The sequence below is a fragment of the Bufo bufo genome, chromosome 4, assembly GCF_905171765.1.
Source record: "Bufo bufo chromosome 4, aBufBuf1.1, whole genome shotgun sequence".
Lineage (NCBI taxonomy): Eukaryota > Metazoa > Chordata > Amphibia > Anura > Bufonidae > Bufo > Bufo bufo.
Genome location: NC_053392.1, coordinates 362,851,721 through 362,875,556, shown reverse-complemented (window position 1 = coordinate 362,875,556; position 23,836 = coordinate 362,851,721). Strand labels below are relative to the sequence as shown.

Below are 23,836 nucleotides of genomic sequence, written 5' to 3'. Positions count from 1 at the left end.
CGATTTGTGGAGCCTGGGCCCAGCCAGTTGATCAAGAGGTCGAGCTCCTGCTCTGCGGTTAGGTTGAGGTTGGCGATGGCGGCTTTGAAGGTTGCCTTCCAGGCTCTGTAGCTCTCCGCACGGTCATCAAATTTTGAGAGACTGGTGTTAATTAGCTCTCTGCTCACCATAAACCTGGCAAACTCAGACATATCTGATTTCTCACTGCTTGTTGCCATGACAACTTGTGATGCCCCTGGGGCGTATAGGTTGCGTGGCGTGAAAGGGTGAGATGCTTCCGGGTAGAATGATGTTGCTGCAGGGTTGAGCTGTGGTCTAGCCTCTGTAGATTCTGATGACTGCTGCTTGAGCTGTGGAGGTAGGCCAGGAAACACCTGGTAGCCATCTTGCTGTAATAACTGCCCTTGAGAGAGCACGTCTGGGCGACTGTTATTGGATTGCTCGGGTGCTGTGGGTGTCACTGGCACTGCAGGTAGAGCTGACTTGGGGGTTTCAGTGTTGTTGGCTTGGACAGTACTGCACACTGGGGGTGGTGCAGATAACTGTTTCAGTATGTAGTCGCTGGTGCGATCAACTGGATCGTCTATCTCCTCTGGCGGTAAGCAGACTGAATCAAGGCCTTGGCTCAATGCTTGCTCAAGTAGTCTTACTCTTGCTAATGCGATTTCCTCTTCCCTCTCTGATTCGAGGATCTTTATTCGAGCCTCTGCTTCTGCTTCTGCCCTCTTGGCTTCTGCCTCCGCTTCTGCCCTCTTGGCTTCTACCTCCGCTTCTGCCCTCTTGGCTTCTGCCTCCGCTTCTGCCCTCTTGGCTTCTGCCTCCGCTTCTGCCCTCTTGGCTTCTGCCTCCGCTTCTGCCCTCTTGGCCGCCGCCGTCTGTGCTTCTGTTCTCGCAAGGACTTCTTTTTCGGTGAAGGAACGCCTTACTTTGGATAGCTCTGCATTTATGCGGGCCTCTAGTAGTCTGTCGCTCAGGTTGGAGCTTCTAGAGCATGATGATCTGTAGGACCGTGAGGAATGTTTGGACGAATGCGATCTGTGTGATCTAGTTTCTTGCAAATGAGAGATACGGAGTTCCACTTTATCTTTAGCATCCAGCACCATGGCGTCTCTTTGTCTGTCTATTGATTCTGCCTTGCACAATTCTGACGGGGCTTCTTCAATATTAGAGTCTTTTAGAAAGGTTATATACCTTGTGGACAGTCTCTTGTATCTTTCATGGGCTGCGTTCAGCCGCCCGACGGCAACTTGTAAACTGGTGGTATCGCCTGAGGAGGACTTAAGTCCTGATATGAGGGAGGAAACTCGTTCCCATAGCTCTTCCAGGTTGTCACATAGCTCATCTTTCCTGGTGTGATAATTTTCTGTGATCTTTATAGTTGGTTTGAGAGAGCGCCTTGGTCGCGTGACTTGGTCTGCTGGAAGTGTGGGTTCTACCTCCAGCTGTTCATAATGATCAGTATCGGGTTGCATTTGCTTTGTTTCATCGCTGGGGAACTGTACAAGGTCCTTTTCGGACATTTTGATTTAAGGTGCGCTGTCTCTTTAAGAAATCGAACTTTTGAATTGGGGGCTGAAAATTGCAGTGCGGCTCAGATGAGGCACCCCGATGAGTTTCCCAAAGTCCTTTTAGTGAATTGCGGGGTTTTGGTTCAAGGGAGGCCCCGCGTGCGTGAACAGTTCTTATATCATGCGAGCAAGGGTTAATATAGGATGTAGAAAGTGGCTTGGCGAGTAGTGGAGGACTTCCAGGCGAGAGTATATCTACTGCAGACACGCCGTGCTTCCCCTTAGGCTTATGGGACGTGCACTGTTGCCGGGCAGATTTGCTGGGAGTGGGCCTGTTGCAGGGGAGGTTCCTGAGTGTGGCACTGGGCTCTGAGGGAACCTGCAGCCGGGCATTGGACATTCAGACGGATATTGACTGGGGTACAAGGCTTTAAGGCAGTTTTTGACTGTTCTGTCCCCACATGAAGGCGATTGAAGGTGTAACTGATAATGACTTTGTGACTGTCCTACCTTCGTATCCAAGCAGTGGAGCAGACCGGACCGGCAGATGCTCAGGTTAGATGGATCCAGACGTAGACATGAGGATGCAATCAAACGTGGGTTTATTTGATCCAGAGCAGTGTCATATAGTGATACAATACAGGAATGCAGTAGATGCTGTGGTGTGGATGTCTTTTCTGAGGCTAACTGCTGAGGCTACTGCTGAGGCAACTGCTGGTCAAAAACTGATGCCTTCACAAGCCGAGGTGTGTGTCTCCAGTCACAAAGGATGCAGCACTGAAAAAGGCTACAGGAAGTGACCAGGCCCAAGGCTGCTAAAACCACGCCCAGAGATAAAACTTTATAGACAACGAACGAAGCGTGCAGCATACAAATTCCGGCCAGCAGATGGCAGCAGAGAACAATAGATTAAAACAACATAGGTAAAAACAAGAAATAATACAGTGCAGAAATTCAATATGAAAGGAACAGCACAGTTTCATGCAGCTTGCTAGCAAGTTCTGCATTACAGATAACTGTAAGAATGTCATATTTTTCTTTATGAACAGCCAGCCAGCTTTTTTTTGTAAAAACGTTTCTACAGTTTATAGGCTTGTTGCCAGTTTTATTACTTAAAGAAACCACAATACGGTAAAAACACCATTATTATACCTGTGTTAGAGTGAACACATTTTATTATTTCAAGAAACTGTTCAATGTTATATCAAGCAATATGGCAACAATACCATTGTTATACCCGTGTTAGTGAACGCGTTGTACATTAATTCAAGAAACTGTTCACTGTTATACCAAAAGTAATATGGCAATAAAACCATTTTTATACCAGTAATAGAGAATGCGTTGTTCTATTACTTCAAGAAACCGCTGAATGTTATACCAATCAATATGGCAATAACGCCATTATTATACTTGTGTTAGTGAACGCGTTGTTTTATTACTTCAAGAAACCATTCACTGGTATACCAAAGCAATACAGCAATAATGTCATTAATATACCCGTTTTAGTGAACATAAATATATTACTTCAAGAAACCGTTCAGTGTTATAGCAAACACATTTTACTGCAAAAGCTGTACTATTAGCATTGTAAATTGTGAATACCAGTGAGCAGTGTGTTTGTAGAAGGGGAGGACATTTAATTACGCCTCTGTTTTTAAGTTATAGAAAAAACACTTGCAATTTTGCTAGTACTGTTTAATAACCTGTGTATTAAACCCGTGACTTTTCATTTACAGGTCTCATAATAAAATGTCTGGTAAACAGAAGTTTGGCAAACCATGCCTAATAATCAGCGAATCAGAATGTAGTTAGCAGTGCAAACAGCAGTAGCAGCACCAGCTGTTTAGTCACTAGTAGTATTAGAGGCCAGATTGGGATGCTGAGGAGGTGACGTCTGAGGAGGTGGAGGCCGATGGCCACAGTGGCGGCAATAAAGAGCAGAGGTAACATACGGCTAGACCCTCCCAAAAATGGCCAAGGAGGAGGCCAAGATTAAACTAAGCCGTGGATAGGCACCACGGCTCTACTGCAGCACATGAAGCGTGATCACCTGAATCAGTGGGGAAACATAAGTGGCCACCAGCTAGCACAAGAAGAGTGTGTACCTTCTCCTGGTCTCCTTTGTCATCATCTTCAGTTACTGCTTCTCCTGCCCAGACTATACCTCCTCCCACTATGATGTCAGCCATCAATAATGGAATGTGTGGCCATGAAACAACTTTACATGCTCAGCAATCTCCCACTTGGCAAAGTCTCTGTGCAGTGTCTGCTGTACAACTTAGTGGATTATGTTGCCTTTAGGGAACTAATGGCATGTGCTCAGCCTTGCTGGAAGATACCTATCTGGCACTATTTCTCCCAAAAAAAGACATTCTTTGTCTTGTACTGTCACATGGCGGAGAATATGGTCCGCTCCTTGGAGCAGCTGTTATAGGCAGGGACAGTATATGTCTTTCATGGCCCACCGGGTCAATGTTTTTCGCGGTAGTGGCGAGGCAGAACCACAGCAACAAGGCCAAGTCCTACTGACATCTCCACATTTGTGTTCTCACACCAGGCGCTTATTTTTCTCATTCACGTCCTCCCCCATGGACATCCTCCTGTCCCCAACTGAAGCAGGGCAGAACATTGCTCCCACTCCCTCCTATTCCTTATCTACTCCAAGTTATGCTACAACTACTGGAGCTACTATTGCTGCCAGCTATTGCCCATACACAACTTACCCTAGCAAGCATTTTTCCAGGCTTGTTCAACTCTAGAAGAAGCACTTGTGACAATTAACACTTGTGTGTGTACAAATACGGGCAGGCAATCTGAATATTAACGCATAATTTTTGGCCGCTTGTAAAGAACAAGCCACTGTTACTTATGACATTACGTGTGTGTGTGTATTAACAGGGGCAGGTATTTACCCCCATTAAGGCATAATTTTTAAATGCTTTGTCCGAACAAGCCACAGTTTTTTCCCATAACACTGTGTGTTTAAATACCATCTGCAACATCACTATTTTTGGAAGGTTTATAATATGAAAATGCATAACACATGCAACTGGGCAGTTTGTTTTTAAACATGCTGTTTGTTAACACCATCAACCATGTGTTTACCCAAGGCTATATATGTCAAAGTCACTCTGACATTATTTGCTATTATTGTGTTAAAGAGCTTAAATAGGGGGAAGCAAAATAAAAATAGATAATGAAAAGATATAAACAAATCTACCCTAGGAGACCTTAGAGTGTTATATACCAATTTGCAGGCCAACTGGAGCATATTTGATTTTTGTAGAATCAATTTGAAGACAAATACGTTTTTGGAAAGATTTGACAAACTGGACACAAAACAAATTTCAAGAAGTTCACTCATCTCTAATCTATATGTAATGTACTGTGCATTTTCAGGATATAAATGTAATATATTGAGTCGAATTGGTAAAATCAGCTGTAGTTATCAGTCTGATGGTCCTACTTTGTAAGTATACAGCTCTCAGGCAAGGGCAAAAAGGTATATTCCTACAAGTCCTGTTACTAAATGACCCTTACAAGCTGCACAGCCATATGTACTATGTTACACTGACTTGGCATAGTAATTAAGGCATCTACATTAGTTATAACAAAATCACAAGCATGGAAAGATGGAAAAAAAATAACCTCGTCTTGTCCAACTGCAAGTCAGGTCAATTAACATGATGTGGGGATGAGAGTAGACTATTGTGTTATGGAACAGCGCTGTGCTAATATAATGTATCATAGCGTCTGGTAACATAATACACTACTGTGCTTGAAATTAAATAATACAGCACAGAAAAAAATTAAGAACAGCAGTTCCCAAAACTCCTAGAAATGTATGGTGGTGCCTCTCGTCTTGTTTTGTGGGGAAGGGACATTCCAGAGAAGCTTTCCCATGGCAATTCTGATCCACAGTGTCCCTCCCTGGCTTGCTCACTAACCCACGCGCACACAAAGATGAAAGGCTTTAAATGAAGGGAGCTCCGTCTCCTCTGTCTCTACCAGGCTGATATTTACTTGATTTTTGAACAGTTTTTGAATATATGATCTGCTTAGTGCTATACTGCTGTATTCTATGACATGTTTTGTCACTTAACTGCAAACTAAGAACATCTTTCTGTTGCATTCCTTCCTCTAAAAAATTCTAATGGAAGCAATATACACGATAAACACATGCACTCAGTCTCAACTGATGCTTTTTCCGAGCTTTACTTACAAATTTGCAGCTGACAATGTGTACAAGGAGTCAGGACCTTAGTGTATAATAATATAATAAGCTAAAGAACACACAGTATGTATAATATATAAAATCTATTTTTATATATATATATATATATATATATATATATATATTTTCAGTGTTTTAGAAATCCAACACTTATATCCTTGTGAACCCAAAAAAGTTATCACAATGCAGTGATAAGTCATATGGTCTCATATCAAAATATCCTTAGTGCATGAGAAAATCTGTGCACAGAGCTATAGGATATGCTGGCACTATATAAAAAAATCAACTGTATTAATAATTAGCACCAATATATCAAAAATGTCACTAAATTAGTGAATGTTAAAAGAGAAACTGTCACCACGATTCCATACTATTATCTGCAGTAATATAAGAGCAGTACTACACATAAGGAGTCCAGATAATCATTTTTTATATTCCTACTGCTCCCCATTCTCCCATTATCAGCACTCAAAGCTGCACCAAAAAACACAGTCTAGACTGCTGTGCCATGTTAAAATAATGGAGAGGACTCCTGTGCACATACACTGTAGCTCTGGTAATGTATTTCAGTGCAGCTTTAAACCCTGACAGCGAAGTAACAGAGTAGTGATCCAGACTCCTTATCGACAATACTATGCATATGTTACTGCAGATAATAGTCCTAGGTCATGGAGACAGATTCCCTTTAAGCATATGATGACGTTATTCTGTATAAGTACTAGTCATTGCTTAAATATGACTGTAAGGAATGAGTCAATTGTATATTGTATTCTATTCCGTATAGGGAAGAATACTTTTTTGCAAAGCACTGAGTTTGCACCATAAAGAAAAACAATCCAGTTCTTCCCCTAACCCCTACCAGTAAGGTAGTCCATAGTAAGCAATCCAGTGCTTGGTTTCAGCTTCTATCTTCTTCCTGATAGCTAAGGTAGCTTACCCAATTTGTATCCTCATTATTTGAAATGAAAGGGTATGTGTCATTAGAAAATGATAAATTGTTTAAATCAAGTTTTTTTTATGTTAAACATATTTTTTATAATTTGTTGTGCGGTTCTGGTAATGTATTTCAGTGCAGCATTAAACCCTGACAGCGAGGTAACAGGGTAATGATCTGGACTCCTTTTTTATGTTAAACATATTTTTTATAATTTGTTGTGCGGCATTAGAAAATGATATATTATTTAAATCAAGTTTTTTTAAGTTAAACAATTTTTTTTATAATTTGTTGTGATTGAAAAAAAAAAAAAAAGTCACTGTCTATATTTTAAAAAAATAAATAAAAAAATCATGCAGTTTTCACACTGGGCCACTACACCTAATAATATGATGAGACTTCCTATTATGTCCAGATCACTTCTCGGCAGCCATCTCATTTTCATCACAGGCAGGATTACAATGATAGATAACACCTTGGATAGATCACACAGGATCCACCTCCTATCCACCCCCCTCCCTATACAATAACCTCTGTATAGGCGATATGTAAAAAAAAAAAAAAAACTCTCCCACAAAAGTCAATGAGTCCCCTCCAGACTATTGTGTATATGGACCGTGTGGGTGCTGTAAAGCAAGTCTATAAATGCAGCAGCTCAGAAGAGATGGCTGCCCCCATAATCATGTACAGTAAATAAAGTAAGGAATCAGATTAGGAAAAAAAGCAACACATATCACTATCTGGTTTCAATTAGGCTACTTTCATACTAGCGGCAAGGAACTCCGGCAGGCTGTTCCGGCGGATGAACAGCCTGTCGGATCCGTGCTGCCGCTAGTGCACACGTGCCCCGGGACTACCGCTCCGGCCCCATTGACTATAATGGGGGCGGGCCAGAGTTCCGGCGGCAGCACGGCAAACATGCTGTAGTTTAATTCCGCCCGCCTCTCGGCATGTTTGCCGTGCTGCCGCTGGAACTCCGTCCCGCCCCCATTATAGTCAATGGGGCCGGAGCGGTAGTCCCGGGGCAAGTGTGCACTAGCGGCAGCACGGATCCGACAGGCTGTTCACCCGCCGGAACAGCCTGCTTGAGTTCCTTGCTGCTAGTGTGAAACTAGCCTTAGTAAAAAAATTAACTGATACATTCCCTTTAGGTGTTAAGGCCTGGTTGCAATCTGAACTGTTGCGTAGACAGCCATGCCATGTCCAATACCCCTTTATTTCACATTTACTGGAAATAAAAAAAAAGAAACAAAAACTGTACAACCTCCCTATAGAAAGTAAATGTCTGAATGAGCAAGAGACTCTTTGCACATGGAATGGCATCAGGAAGTGAATTTCTATGCTGCGATAATCACAGGAACAATTATTCTCTCCATTTCCTTTTTGGCCATTGTGCATCTGTACATACATCACCCTGTTCTCTTTTGTGCCCCACAAAACTGTGTGGGCAATAAATGGAGCTCCCCTCCTGCACTTCCTCCTGTCCAGGCAGACACCACGTCGTACCATTGTAGGCCTCCGGGATTGCTGTTTATTTTTTCCAATGTTTGTGTGTTTGTTTTGTCTCTGTGCACAGATTTTCGCCGTCTTTGCAAAACCCCAAACAAATCTGTGGCTGGACTGTCTGTGAATGAAGCTTTTACTCCCACAGTGTTATGAAAGCAAACACAAGCCCAGGGTCAAGTGCTTCTTTTGTGCCTGTCGTTCTTTCCCACGAGTTCAATCCTACCATTAGCAGTGATTTCTACTCCTTTCATCTGGATCCACCTACCAGCATTTGTCAAAGGGATGTTTGCATAGACTGCTATGCTCATTTACGGTGTAAAGTACAGACAGTAAACGCCTTACCTTTACCTCCAGTAGCTTGTAGCATCTTCAAGTGGTCTACTGTCATCTGGAGAATTTCAGCTTTTTCCAACTTTGCAGATCCCTGAAAAGGCACATTTCCATTAATGGAGCCTACTTCTAAGATTGCAGCCAGTCATTTGCGATGATGAGATACTTGACTGTTCTGGTTTCAATATCCTGCATACAAATAATAACCGTCTTCTAGATCTTTTTTCCAGTACAGGCAGAAGAAGCCAGCCAATTATAAATGCTTTCTTCTCAACTGTCCCTAATTTTCAGCGGTGGCGCCGTTGTAAATTTTGAGAGGGAAGCTGCTATTTAACCAGTCTGACATATATTTTCAAAATTTGCTACATGACAGCTACATATGCTGCATGTCATATATTGCATGACCTAATGTTGCCATAAACACATACAGACACATATGCAAGGTATCTCCTACATATTCAAGCTGTTGAATTCAATTGCTTGCTTTAACCGTATATATATATATATATATATATTTTTATTTTTTTATTTTTTTTACTTTCTCCATAAGATCAAAAAGATATTTGGGGAAATATTTATTTTTACCATTCCAGTCCAGAGGAAAACAACAATAAAAACTATGGTGGGTCTATTAAGAACCAACAGACCTGTCACACTCTTCTAGTGATTAAATGGGTTATCCAGTGAAATACGTTTTTTGTTAAATAAGGGGCAGAAAGAGTTAAAAAGTAAATGACCCATTACTCACCTCACATGCTTACCAGGTCCCCACTGGTCTCCACTTCTTGTTCTGGCTTAACACTTAGGAAATAGCACAAGATATCCGCACACCCAACCACTGCTTGAGGAGGGTCAACATTGTGGCATTGACACACTGAGCAGCATCTCCTGCCATTTCCTGTATGTGGAGCCTGGACCAGGGAGTGGAGACAAGAGGTAACCCGGTAAGCATCTGAATGGGAGCGGGAAGGGATTGGTGAAGTGCGTAATGCTTATTTTATCTTTTTAATCCATCCTTCCCTTTCTGTGACATATAATCCACAGTAAGATTCCCATGTAAAACACTGAAATAAAACCGCCAAATCCATTAACTGATTACTGGAACCAATAGAAAGCCAGAAGCCGTCCGTGCAATTGGGGTCCACAATGCACAGGCCCCAGCCATTTGCACCCCGTGGGTCCGCGATCTGAAAGATACGGACAAAGATAGGACATGTCCTATCTTTTGAGGTGCAGAGGCACGGACCCAAAAGCCCATGGAAGCGCTTCCTAGTGCTTCCGATCCGTGTCACTGTTCCACAAAAGAGAGGACATGTCCTATATTTGGCCGTATCTTGCAGATCGCGGGCCCAATACGGGTATGGAGCCCTTATGGTCGTGTGAATGTAGCCTTAAACATTAAAGTCATCTGTCAGCAGATTTGCACCTATGAAACTGTCTGACCTGTTACATGTGCACTTGTTAGTTAATCCCATGTTCATATGTGCCCGCATTGTTGAGAAAAATAATTTTTTAATATATGGAAAAGAACCTAGAGGCTCGGCTCTCTCTGCAACTGCTGTGTCCTCTGCACTTTGAGTGACATGGCCAGGCAGTGAAAACATGATTATGCCTGGCCCTGAATTCTCCTAAAGTCAATCAAAGTGCAGGGCCTCTAGGTGTAATGGCAACGCCCGCTTTGCTCCTGGAGGCTTTTTTGCATACATTAAAACTTATTTTTTTTTAGCAATGTGGCACATATGAACATGGGACCAACACAGATGTCTTCAGCTGGCAAGCGCACGTGGAACAGATCTGCGGTGGAGTGCGTCACAGCCAGGGAGAAGGAGACGCCCACTGAGAAACCCTGGTGTCTCCTCCTCCCTGTATCGATGCTCAGTATTAACATACTGGGCGCGACAACTGCAGGGGGGCACAGCGGGGCATGTGAGGGGTATTTGAAAAAAAGAACAAGGATGGCAGTATCAGCAGAGGGTACCCTAAAAGTTAAAGTACTTTAAATATAGGAATATATGCGGAATATGGTGGTGCTATATAAATACATTTTATTATTATCATTAAATATGGTCCTACATATACAAACTAAAGCAAACCATAAAAAAGGTTAAAAATACAAGAAACAACTTTTAATGATGTGTAACAATAAATAAAGCACAATTATTATATTGATGTTGCAAATATCATAAAAATCAAGAACAAGAAAAAAGAAAAATGGAATATATAATATATTTGAAGAATCATGACCGCATATAAAAATCAGAACAAAATAAACATAACTAAAACTGTCCATGCATATATAAAACGGGCCATACACATATACAGTACATGCATGCTTAGCTTGGCTTCTTTATGGAGAGAGGGTGAAATGCTACTTCTAGACACCTCTGGTGGTGACTTACCTCCTGTGGGAAAAAAGGATCAGGTGTATTAAGGTCCAACATGGTAGATCCTTCTTTCCCTTGACATCTGGCATCCACATCAGCAAGTTGGACAATTGGAGGACCTGGTACGTGGCGCTAGTTCACACATTATCATCAGGCACCCCTTACACATTATTCTTTATTTATGTTTTGAGGAAACATTTATGTAAGAAATATGATGTGGATGAGGTGGTACCACGGACATGAAACCCATGGTCATCTGAATTTGAACCCATAACTACATATTGGCAGACATTCTGTTTATTGTACAATATGATCAATTTTCCTTTCAATTTTAGCAACTTGCATAAAGCAAAAGGGGAAAATGCACATTAGAGAGCTGATATGCAATCTGCAAGCTGTTTTTTTATGCATAACAGGAGCAAGCCATGAATCTGTTCTACCAGTGAAGCCAGTGCTATGTATGCAGGACTAACCACATCAAGGGATCATTCTATAAAACAGCCTGCCGAAGTTCAACAAAGATCCTTTCAACTGTGCATTACATAGGATCATATATTATATTTTAAAGTATCACATTTTCAGAAAATGTTCCTGGTTATTGTAAAAGGAACTCTGATACACTACAGCCGCGATACACTAAAACTGTCATGCACTAAATTGATGATACACAAAAAACATTACACCTGTGATTCACTACAACCACGATACACTACACCTGTGATTCACTACAACCATGATATACTACACCTGTGATTCACTACAACCATGATATACTACACCTGTGATTCACTACAACCATGATATACTACACCTGTGATTCACTACAACCATGATACACTGCAACTGTGATTCACTACAACCATGATACACTGCACATGTGATTCACTACTACCATGATACACTACACCTGTGATTCACTACAACCATGATACACTACACCTGTGATTCACTACAACCATGATACACTACACCTGTGATTTACTACACCATGATACACTACACCTGTGATTTACTACAACCATGATACACTACACCTGTGATTTACTACACCATGATACACTACACCTGTGATTCACTACAACCATGATATACTACACCTGTGATTCACTACAACCATGATATACTACACCTGTGATTCACTACAACCATGATATACTACACCTGTGATTCACTACAACCATGATATACTACACCTGTGATTCACTACAACCATGATATACTACACCTGTGATTCACTACAACCATGATATACTACACCTGTGATTCACTACAACCATGATATACTACACCTGTGATTCACTACAACCATGATATACTACACCTGTGATTCACTACAACCATGATATACTACACCTGTGATTCACTACAACCATGATATACTACACCTGTGATTCACTACAACCATGATACACTGCAACTGTGATTCACTACAACCATGATACACTGCACATGTGATTCACTACTACCATGATACACTACACCTGTGATTCACTACAACCATGATACACTACACCTGTGATTCACTACAACCATGATACACTACACCTGTGATTTACTACACCATGATACACTACACCTGTGATTCACTACAACCATGATACACTACACCTGTGATTTACTACACCATGATACACTACACCTGTGATTCACTACAACCATGATACACTACACCTGTGATTTACTACACCATGATACACTACACCTGTGATTCACTACAACCATGATACACTACACCTGTGATTTATTACACCATGATACACTGCAACTGTGATTCACTACAACCATGATACACTACACCTGTGATTCACTACAACCATGATACACTACACCTGTGATTCACTACACCATGATACACTACACCTGGATACACTACACCTGTGATTCACTACAACCATGATACACTACACCTGTGATTCACTACAACCATGATACACTACACCTGTGATTCACTACACCATGATACACTACACCTGTGATTCACTACAACCATGATACACTGCAACTGTGATGCAGTATACCTGTGATACACTACAACTATGATACACTAAAAACTGATGCACTACAACCATGATATACTATACTCGTGATATATTACAGCCACTGTACACTAAAAACGTGATACTCTAAAACCATTATTTACTACAACCATGATATACCACAACTATCATTCATTAAAACCGTGATACATTAGAACAGGGACCAGCAACCTCCGGCACTCCAGTTGTTCTGAAACTACAACTCCCAGAATTCTGCTTTCACTTCTATGGGAGTTAGAAGAACAGGCAAGTACGTGTGCATACTGGGAGTTGTAGTTTCACAGCAGCTGGAGAGCCGAAGGTTGCCGATCCCTGCACTACAACATATGATACAATACACTCATGGTACACAACCATCATACACTAAAACCATGATACACTACACCTCTGATACACTGCAACCTTCATACACTAAAAAAGCACTACACTAAGACCACCATACACTATACCTGTGTTACACTAGAACTACTGTAGTGTTCAGCGAAGTGAAGCATTCAAAGCGGAATTCAGTCCGAATTTTAGGAAAACCTCTATTTGCAACGAATCTCAGTCTCACTTGCTTCTGGGATTCACGTCCCCACCTATCTTTTGGTTGAACTTGATAGACTTATGTCTTTTTTCAACTTATCAACTATGTAACTGTGAAGCCGAATTTGCTTGTCCTTCGTGGTAACAAGTCAGGTTTTTCGAAAATGGCGGCTGCACATGTTAAAAAGTGAAAATAAGAAGTCCGGGAAAGCGAGATCACCCATATTGCCATGCTGCCAACCAATGAGCAGGTAGCCATCCCCTGTGGTGTCACAACCCTATAAAAGCCTCATCCTCATGGGATTATGGCCATCCCTGTTGTGGATCACTCAATTTTATTGCTTTGAGGAAGGTTTTTTCCATCTCAGTGCTGTGTACCATCTCTGGTACCATCACACAGGAGGACAGGGGCTGCTGCATCCCCGCCAGTGCACACCCGGATGCCAAGGCATCTGAAGAGTTGAAAGTCCGCGACCGGCATTACTGCCAGTCATGACATTAGTGCAGAATGTCTGCTCTTTAAAATAGCAGAAATCTGGTGGCCGTGGCCATTTTTAAATGCCTGGCTGCCGACGTAAATTTACTGTCGGGAAAGGGTTAACTTCCAAGCCCTCACACTGAGCATGGGCCACCAAGTGGGAAGAATATGATTAGGTAGAGTGGCCTGGGTACACCTGGTTTACAGAGATTCGTGACAAATTAATTCATAACAAATCAAATTTCTTGGGAAACTTGGCAAATCAAATATTTCTAAATTTCGCTCATCTCGAACTACAACCATCATATAATAAAACTGTGAAACTATAAAATCATGATACACTACAACTATCATTCATTAAAACCGTGGTACGCTGCAAACGTAATACACTAGGGATTTCAGCAAACTAGATGTACTGTAACCAAAGTGCCTGGAACTATCTCTAACTAGGTAAGATTTGTCATGATTCAGGCTTGGCCTAACTGAAATTGTACGGTAAGTAGGTGGCTACAGAATATTTTTTTCAATGTTTTTATAAGTGGAATGTTTCTTCTTTTTAAATGATAACAGCAATAAAAAATTTGTGACTATGTGAATGTAGGCGGCAGATAGTTATCAGACTCTCCGTGTCTGGGCGAAGCGCGGGACGCTGCCATGGGACGGCCTGTATGTGCTTATTCTAAATGCAGATTGTGGGGTAATGTTATTTAAATAGTTCATTAATAAAGCAGGAGTACAAACTTTTCTGATCAGGACCACCTACAGTAAAACCTGGCACCAGAACTGGGGCCTGTTTGAGCTCTGCTAAAGGTTCCCTCTGTGTGTGCCAGTTTATATCCCTGCTTTAAATGCTCCTGCCTTTGCAGAACCTAAATAAACCTACAGTAACTGAAGCAAACAGGGTGACATGTACAGAATTTTTGGCTAATAACACATTTATAGATAATTGGCAAAATCGTTTTTTAGGCATAAGGTTAAAATGGCCACATGCTTAAAGAAAACCAGTAAACACAAAATGCAGTATAACCTACCTGCAACATGTTAGAGAGCATAAAGAGCTGAGCAGGTTAATATACACACTCACCTAAAGAATTATTAGGAACACCTGTTCTATTTCTCATTTGCCTTCAGAACTGCCTTAATTCTACGTGGCATTGATTCAACAAGGTGCTGATAGCATTCTTTAGAAATGTTGGCCCATATTGATAGGATAGCATCTTGCAGTTGATGGAGATTTGAGGGATGCACATCCAGGGCATGAAGCTCCCGTTCCACCACATCCCAAAGATGCTCTATTGGGTTGAGATCTGGTGACTGTGGGGGCCATTTTAGTACAGTGAACTCATTGTCATGTTCAAGAAACCAATTTGAAATGATTCAAGCTTTGTGACATGGTGCATTATCCTGCTTGAAATAGCCATCAGATGATGGGTACATGATGGTCATGAAGGGATGGACATGGTCAGAAACAATGCTCAGGTAGCCCGTGGCATTTAAACGATGCCCAATTGGCACTAAGGGGCCTAGAGTGTGCCCAGAAAACATCCCCCACACCATTAAACCACCACCACCAGCCTGCACAGTGGTAACAAGGCATGATGGATACATGTTCTCATTCTGTTTACGCCAAATTCGGACTCTAGCATTTGAATGTCTCAACAGAAATCGAGACTCATCAGACCAGGCAACATTTTTCCAGTCTTCAACAGTCCAATTTTGGTGAGCTTGTGCAAATTGTAGCCTCTTTTTCCTATTTGTAGTGGAGATGAGAGGTACCTGGTGGGGTCTTCTGCTGTTGTAGCCCATCCGCCTCAAGGTTGTGCGTGTTGTGGTTTCACAAATGCTTTGCTGCATACCTCGGTTGTAACGAGTGGTTATTTCAGTCATTGCTCTTCTATCAGCTTGAATCAGTCGGCCCATTCTCCTCTGACCTCTAGCATCCACAAGGCATTTTTGCCCACAGGACTGCCGCATACTGGATGTTTTTCCCTTTTTACACCATTCTTTGTAAACCCTAGAAATGGTTATGCGTGAAAATCCCAGTAACTGAGCAGATTGTGAAATACTCAGACCGGCCCGTCTGGCACCAACAACCATGCCACGCTCAAAATTGCTTAAATCACCTTTCTTTCCCATTCTGACATTCAGTTTGGAGTTCAGGAGATTGTCTTGACCAGGACCACACCCCTAAATGCATTGAAGCAACTGCCATGTGATTGGTTGACTAGATAATTGCATTAATGAGAAATAGAACAGGTGTTCCTAATAATTCTTTAGGTGAGTGTGTATATATATATATATATATATATAGAGAGAGAGAGAGAGAGAGAGAGGCTGATTTATCAATACTACTACAAAGGCAGACTGGCTTAGTTGTCCATAGCAATCAATCAGATTCAACCTTTCATTTTTCAGAGCTCCTTTGGAAAGGATTAATGTGATTGGTTGCTTGAAGCAACTAAGCCAGTTTTCCTTTACATCAGTTTTGATAAATCTCCCACACAGTTTTGTGGGAAAAGATTGAGTAAAACTTGTAATTTTACACAAATAAATCTCTTCTCTTTCTGTGCTCATTAGGCTGTTCAGCTATTAGCACTCATTGATGGCATTCTCTGTTTTAGGGTGCATTCAGCTGTCTGTAGTTCTGGGTCCGCGGACCTATTCATTTCAATGGGGCCGCAAAAGATGCAGACAGCACACGTAGTTCTCCGGCCCTGCAAAAAAGATAGAGCATGTCCTATTCTTGTCCACAACTGCAGACAAGAATAGGCATTTCTATCACAGAGCTGGACATGTGCGGTCCGCAAAATGCAGAATGCACTTGGCCGGTATCCATGTTTTGTAGATCCGCAATTTGCAGACCGCAAAACACTTACAGACGTCTGAATGGACCCTAAGTGTGTATACAGGGATAGCTGTCAGTCACTGATGGGATGGCCCCATGTACAACTTAGATAAGAAAGTGCAGAGACTGAAATGTATAAATTGCACGTTTTGCTGAATTGGGAGAAAGCATTCCTATGAACACTTCTTCTCAATAACTGGCACCAAAATAATTCGGTCTAATAGGGCCTTCATGCTGCTAATCTCAGGTGGACATCAGACAAATGGACAGCCCTGATGACAAAGATTTCAACTGGTTATCCCACAAAAAAAATGTAACACCTTTCGCCACTGCTAGAACATGACCAATGTCTGAATGGAGAGGAGGTCAAGCATATGCACTGCTATGCTATTCAAAGTCTATGGGACGGACAGAAACAGCTTTACAGCTGGTAAATGTCTTTTCCTGGGATAGCTCCTTTAAGTCTCTGGCTAGCTACGTGTAATGTTTTTCAGTGATGCAATACAGACATCAGCAAGTTAGATATAAGTACGCTGAATAGCTGAAGCATTTTTCTCTTTAAGAATAAGGGCAGAAAAGGTTGCAGGATTTCATATTGATTTGCAATTAAAGGTTTTTCCGGGACTAACATAGGATAGGTCATCAATAGGAGATGACCGTTACTGCAGATCTGATGCCCTGGACCCCAACCGAAACTGTGTGAGTGGCAGCTGCAGGTTCTGGAACACCACGGCAGCGTGTAGTGATCATTCTAGGGTTCTACAGCTGATGCCCCTATGGAAAGGTCCTCAATGTCATTGTTGGACCCGGAGAACCCCTACCACATCCCTGCTGATCAGCTCTGTTGACTGTGTAGTGGCGGTGCCTAGTTACTGCAATGCTGCTCCCATTCAAGGGAAAGCTATTGGCGGAAGTGCTGGGAATCAGACCCCTGCCGATCTGATATTGATAACCTATCCTAAGGATTGATCATCAGTACCCGAGTCCTGGAAATCCCATATCATTTCAGGTATCTTTTCTGATAAGGTAAAATGATCAGATATTAGCGAGGGTAAAACACTGCCGTTATGCGGACACTGTGGTGACATTATGGGAGCACTGTGGCTGGCTTCGTTATCATGACAATTTGGCTTACAATATATGGGGTAATTTGATGATCTAAAAAATGCAGAAAACAGCACTTCACCAAATATTGAATTGTAGATTATTTTTACAGAAAAGTCTGTGGTGAATAAAACGCAAACTTGAAACTAAACTTTAGAATAAAAGTTACTTTTTATTGATTATGGGCATTTCAGTGAATATAATCTACTACAGTATCTTATGAGGGCACTGTGTTTGGCTGAATTGCATCATTCAACAATGACAAATTATAAAGTCAATTTATAGGTGTAGCTATATGACTGGGACTGTTTTGGAACCTGGGGCATTGTGGTTGTTATTATGGGCATCCTGGCCGGTAACTAAATTTTCCTGAAAGCTCATGTTCTTCCTGAAGTAATTTATGAAAAGTATGCCCTAACTAGACTCCCATAAACTACACAGAAGAAAGGCCAATGCTGGTCTTTAGATTCACATCTGCGTTCTGATATCCAGCAGGCTATTAACCGTATCCTGCATAGCCGGATAATGGTGTGAACCGCTGGATCCCCATTGACTACAATGATAGGAGATTCTTCAGATACATTTACCATTTCTTTATCCGGATGCAAGCCAGAATTATGCCGGAAAGTGGCCAGATACCACTGTACAATTGTAGATCTGGCAGTTCACAGCATCACAGCCGGAATAGACTGCCAGATTTCACAATGCAGATGTGAAAGTAGCATAAAGGGCTCCTTAAACAGGCTGAAAATCCACTAGATAATCGCTAACACTAGTTCATAGGAATGTTTGCTTGCGATTATCTGGCGGTGTAAAGGTGACGCCAATTACCCGATGAATGAGCCACACGCTAGGTAAGGGTACTTTCATACTAGCGTTATTCTTTTCCGGCATTGAGTTCCATCCTAGGGGCTCAATACCGGAAAATAACTGATCAGTTTTATCCTAATGCATTCTGAATGGAGTGTAATCCGTTCAGGATGCATCAGGATGTCTTCAGTTCAGTCTTTTTGCCTTTTCGGGACGGAGATAATACCGCAGCATGCTGCGGTTTTATCTCTGATCAAAATTTCGGAACACTTGCCGGAATGCCGGATCTGTTTTTGCTGTCTGCGCATGCTGATACCGCAAAATTTTTAAAAAAAATAAATGCCGGAACCGGAGACACGGATCTGGCATTTCAATGGATCTGACAAATACCATCAGTTTGCATATGTTTTGACGGATACCGGCAGGCAGTTCCAGCGACGGAACTGCCTGCCGGAATCCTCTGCTTCAAGAGTGAAAGTACCCTAATTCGATTGTTTGTGTAGACACCTAAATCGTTTGCCAGCAGCAGATCATGTTGTGTAATCAAGCACTGCGGCAGATTTTGTGGCAGAAAATTCTGCGGCTGAAAATCTGTTTCATTCACCTTGATGGAGCTTGCAGAAATCCATCTCCTTGCTGCCCCTTTCAAATGAATGGAAATGATTTCTAGTCGTAGAATTTTCGGGCACAGAATCTGCCACGTGTGAAGGCACCGTTAATTCCACACAGCATTGCAGATGTGATTTACTGCAATGTAAAAAGATTTCTCCGCCACAAATTACACCCTGCGTGGACATACCCAAAGTTTTTTCCCATCAAGATAGTTGTTTCCCATCAAGTCTTGAGTACTACAAAACTGAAACTCCACAGATTCATAATTAAAATAAATGATTCAGCTGAACACATGGAAGATCGGGTCCGTTATTTGTAACCCTTGGACTTTTTTTTCTGATCTGACTAAAAATAATGCTAAATGCAGCAATTATTACTGTATGTAAAGGGGAATAAAGATCAGATCTGATGCCGTCACACAGTTTTGTGCACTGTAACTTCTGTGTGACAGCTTTGTACCCCCAGTAATGACTGGAGTTTTCCTTACATGTATCAACATTCAGGAACTTCATGGATAACAGAAGAAAGATAGATTTGGGTCATCAGGCGCTAGATTTGCTAGAAACTAATTCAAAATTTTTTACAAAAATTATTCTGGTATAGGATGCTCACTTATGAAACTTAATAAGTTCTTTTATGTCATAAAATAACCACAATAACCTCTTGAGAGGAACTGAGGGAACATGAACGATGCAATCCCTGAGGGAAAACAAGAACCGGATTGGAAACAATTTTTCCCGACTTTCATGATCGGATTACGTTTTAACAGTTTCGCCACAACAAAGCATTTAATTGCGAAGCATGCTCCGAGCCAGATAAGGCCACATGCAATATTATTTTAATGAGCATAGAAGAGAACCAGCAATTCCAGATCAGAAGTGTAGTAAAAAGGAATTGTAGGAAAAACTACTCACTTGCTTTTCAAAAGCGGTCGGCACAAGTCTCCTTAATTCAGACAGGCTGTTATTGATACGATCTCGCCTGCGCTTTTCTATAATCTGGAACAAGAAAACAATATGTGTGGATGGACACGTGCTAGCTCATTATATTATAGCGGGACAGATCTTTCATGCAAATCTCAACAGAAGAACCAATTTTTCTCGGAAACTTCAAATCAGTCTAAAATGTAAATGTGTTTTTTATTTCTATTTAACTCATGTAATACTGGCATACATACACACAAACAAGAGCACATATATACATTTATAAGTATATGTATTACAGTGTTATTCTCCTCTAAATAGTGGTTAGCACTGGTGCCTTGCAGCACTGAGGTCCTGGGTTCGAATCTGACCAAGGACAACATCTGCATGGAGTTTGTATGTTCTCCCCATGTTTGTGTGAGTTTCCTTCGGGTGCTCCGGTTTCCTCCCACACTCCAGAGACATACTGATAGGGACCTTAGAGTGTGAAACCCATTGGGGACAGTTGGATGCTAATGTCTGTAAAGCGCTGTAGAATATAGCAGTGCTATATAAGTGCATAAAATAAAATGAAAAGCGTCTAAAGGAAAAAGAGTTTTTTTTATTAAATTTTTTTTAATTCCCAGGTTCATATGGACAGAAAATATAACAGATAAACAGGCAGTATGAAATCTGAGGCATACAGCGGTACACTATGATGTCATAGAAGTTTACTGGTGCTGTATTACAGCTCCCAAAAACTTGTATCTTATGCAAAACCATAATACAGTTATGTGCATGAGCCCTCTTTATTTACATCCCTCTGCTTACATAAAGCTATTTTTTCACAGTGCTATACGGAGACTGATACCATTAGTCTCTGTTACCATCGAGGCTCACAATCTAAATCCTCAGATATATATATAAATACATATATATATCTCCACTGGAGAAAATCCACACAAGCACAGGGAGAACTTACAAACTTCATGCAGATGTTGTCCTTGGTTGAATATAAAGATCAAGGACTGTAGTGCAAACCACTGAGCCGCTCTGCTGCCCCGATTGCCCTAAAAGTTATGTCATTAGTAATCAGCAAATACTGCGAATTCATTTTGATTGTACTATTGGTATGAGTGCCAAAGTTAAAATGGAACCTACTGAAAGTATAGAAGTAGTCATAAAGAGCATCTATCAGCAGATCTGTACCTATGAAACTGGATGACCTGCTTTATGTGCTCTTGGCAGCTGAAGACATCTGTGTTGGTTCCATGTTCATATGTGCCGGCATTGCTGAGAAAATGAAGTTTTCATATATGCATTTTCGTTGCTCCTAGAGGCTCTGCTCTCTCTGCAACTGCTGTGCCCTCTCCACTTTGACAGGACCAGGCAGTGAAAAAGTCATCACGCCTAGCCTTGGGAATCTAAGTGCAGAGGAAGTGGCGGTTGCAGAGAGCAGAGACTCTAGGTGTAACGGCAACGCCCCTGTTGCTCCTAGAGACTCATTTGCATATATTAAAACTTGGGACCAACAAAGATGCATTTTGGCAACTTGTGGAAAAGTATATGATGTCCTCCAGACAAGAGACTGCAAAAAGAACTCTAGACATCAATACAAATGACACATAAACACTTGAGCAGGTTGTGTCATAAACTACAAAATCCGTCAGATGGGCCCAAGTGGCAGTATGGCTCTGGCAGTGACAATTTGTGATGTAATTTAAGCTCCGGAATAATCTACTCCTGTGGTGGTTCACCTTCAGTTATTGTTTCCATCTAAGTTCTGAAGAATTTCTTCAAAGTCTTCTGTAAGGCTTTATGAAGCAACATGGCAGACACTTCCAGACACCATGCCATTTATGACTAATCAGGACAATTGTCTAGATGGTTGCATTGTACTCCCACCTGTAATGGACTTTTGTGATCCAATCACATATTACACAGTACGCTCATTGCTGCAATAATGATCATTCTATAACTTTTTATTAGGTCGAATCATTTCAAGATTTTTCACTTATACATACCATTGATTACTGTAATCAGTAATCTTTCATCGGGTCAGTTAAAAATTGATTACTATAATAATACCATTATAATACCATTGATTACTATAATCAGTAATCTTTCATCAGATCAGTTAAAAATTCTACATCTAAAACCTATTCTGAGGAGCTGTGCAGGCCTTGCACTAAGCAGGAGAGCAATGAAAACCTAGATGTAGACTTGCCGGATTATTGGGCAGTCACACTGGGCATTGGTTCGATAATAGATATTCTACATTATCACATGCTTACATGGTACATATTTCTATAAAACGCTATTCTGCTTTGCACGGAAATATGCAGATTTTTTTTTATCCATAAACCCACATGCTCTTGACGCAGTCTAATAGTGTCCATCAGACCACTGGTGTAAATGTTGGTATATGTTATATTCACCTCCCATGGACACTGCACAGTGTGAAAAGAGCTTTACTGATCCTGCCATATACAATATATACATATACTATATAAGAGAGAACTATAAGTCCAAATAGGCTAATTTTTTGGTAATTTCAAACTTAAATGACAGCAGAACCACCTAACGCATGACTACGTTTGCTTGCATTAGATGGGATGTGGACTGAGCACTAGTTTTTACTTGCCACTATTTAACCAAGCCTTATAGGGATTGTCCACTCTTTTATTAGTGATTACCTATCCTCAGGACTATCTGATCTTTGGGGGGGTCCGGCACCCCGCATCCCCACCAATCAGCAGTCATAACACAGCTCATCTATTGTGCAGTGGACAGAGCTGGTTACTGCAAAGTTGGTCCCACTGAAATAATTGGGCGCAGTAGCAATATCCAGCCATCTGTTGTAAAAAATTGGTCAACCCCTTTGGTTTTCCTGATGCAGTTTTGGAAACCAAAACCGGAAATAAATTCAAGAAAAGAGGAGAAGTTGTATCATTCTTAAAGGGGTTCTGCACATTCAAGTGAACGGAGCTTAGCCGCGCCCAGGCCAGTGATACTAGTCGTGACGTCACTGGGCCTGCGGTAAACAGTGAGAAGGTTGCGGCGCTGCTGGAGCGCCATTGCCTTCTCAAACAGCTGATCGGCGGGGGTCCCGGGTGTCGGACCCACGCCGATCAGAAGCTGATCTATCCAGAGGATAGATCATCAGTTTAAAAAATTTGCAGAACCCCTTTAAGGCTACTTTCACACCTCTGGTATAAAACTCAGGCATGGCTGTTCTGGCAGACAAGTGGAGAATCAGTCGAACACAAAGCGCAGCATGCAGTGGTTTGTGTCCTGCCGGGTCTCCGCTTGTCTGCCAGAAAACGTACAAATCTCCGCCAGACCCCATTATACCTAATGCATCCACATCTAGCAGCTCCAGAGAATTCCGACAGGCTGTTCTCTGCTATAAGAGCCTGCCGGGATTCAAATCGGAAGTGTGAAAGTACCCCTGATTTTGGCTTTTTAAAACTGCATTAGGAAACCTGACCATATGGCTGTACCCTTTAAGTGGCTATATTGAAGTAACCTGCACCATATTCTCCAGCCATGTCTGGAAAATATAGTACATTCTACTGTACTTTTTCATCAGTACAACTAGTTTTGATGCAAGCGTCCCCATTGG

General features: G+C 41.6%; 1 protein-coding gene across 2 annotated transcripts in view; it reads right to left on the bottom strand.

The window, feature by feature from the left end:
* HEY2 (hes related family bHLH transcription factor with YRPW motif 2) overlaps positions 1–23,836 on the bottom strand; it is a 39,478-nt gene that overhangs the window by 5,800 nt on the left and 9,842 nt on the right. The window contains exons 3-4 of one of the 2 annotated variants that reach the window (XM_040429096.1): positions 20,224–20,307; positions 8,525–8,606 (exon numbers count right to left, since the gene is read on the bottom strand). In XM_040429096.1, coding sequence (XP_040285030.1) covers positions 8,525–8,606; positions 20,224–20,307 — 166 coding nt within the window. The remainder of the gene's footprint in view (positions 1–8,524; positions 8,607–20,223; positions 20,308–23,836) is intronic. The other variant, XM_040429097.1, reaches the window with a different exon arrangement.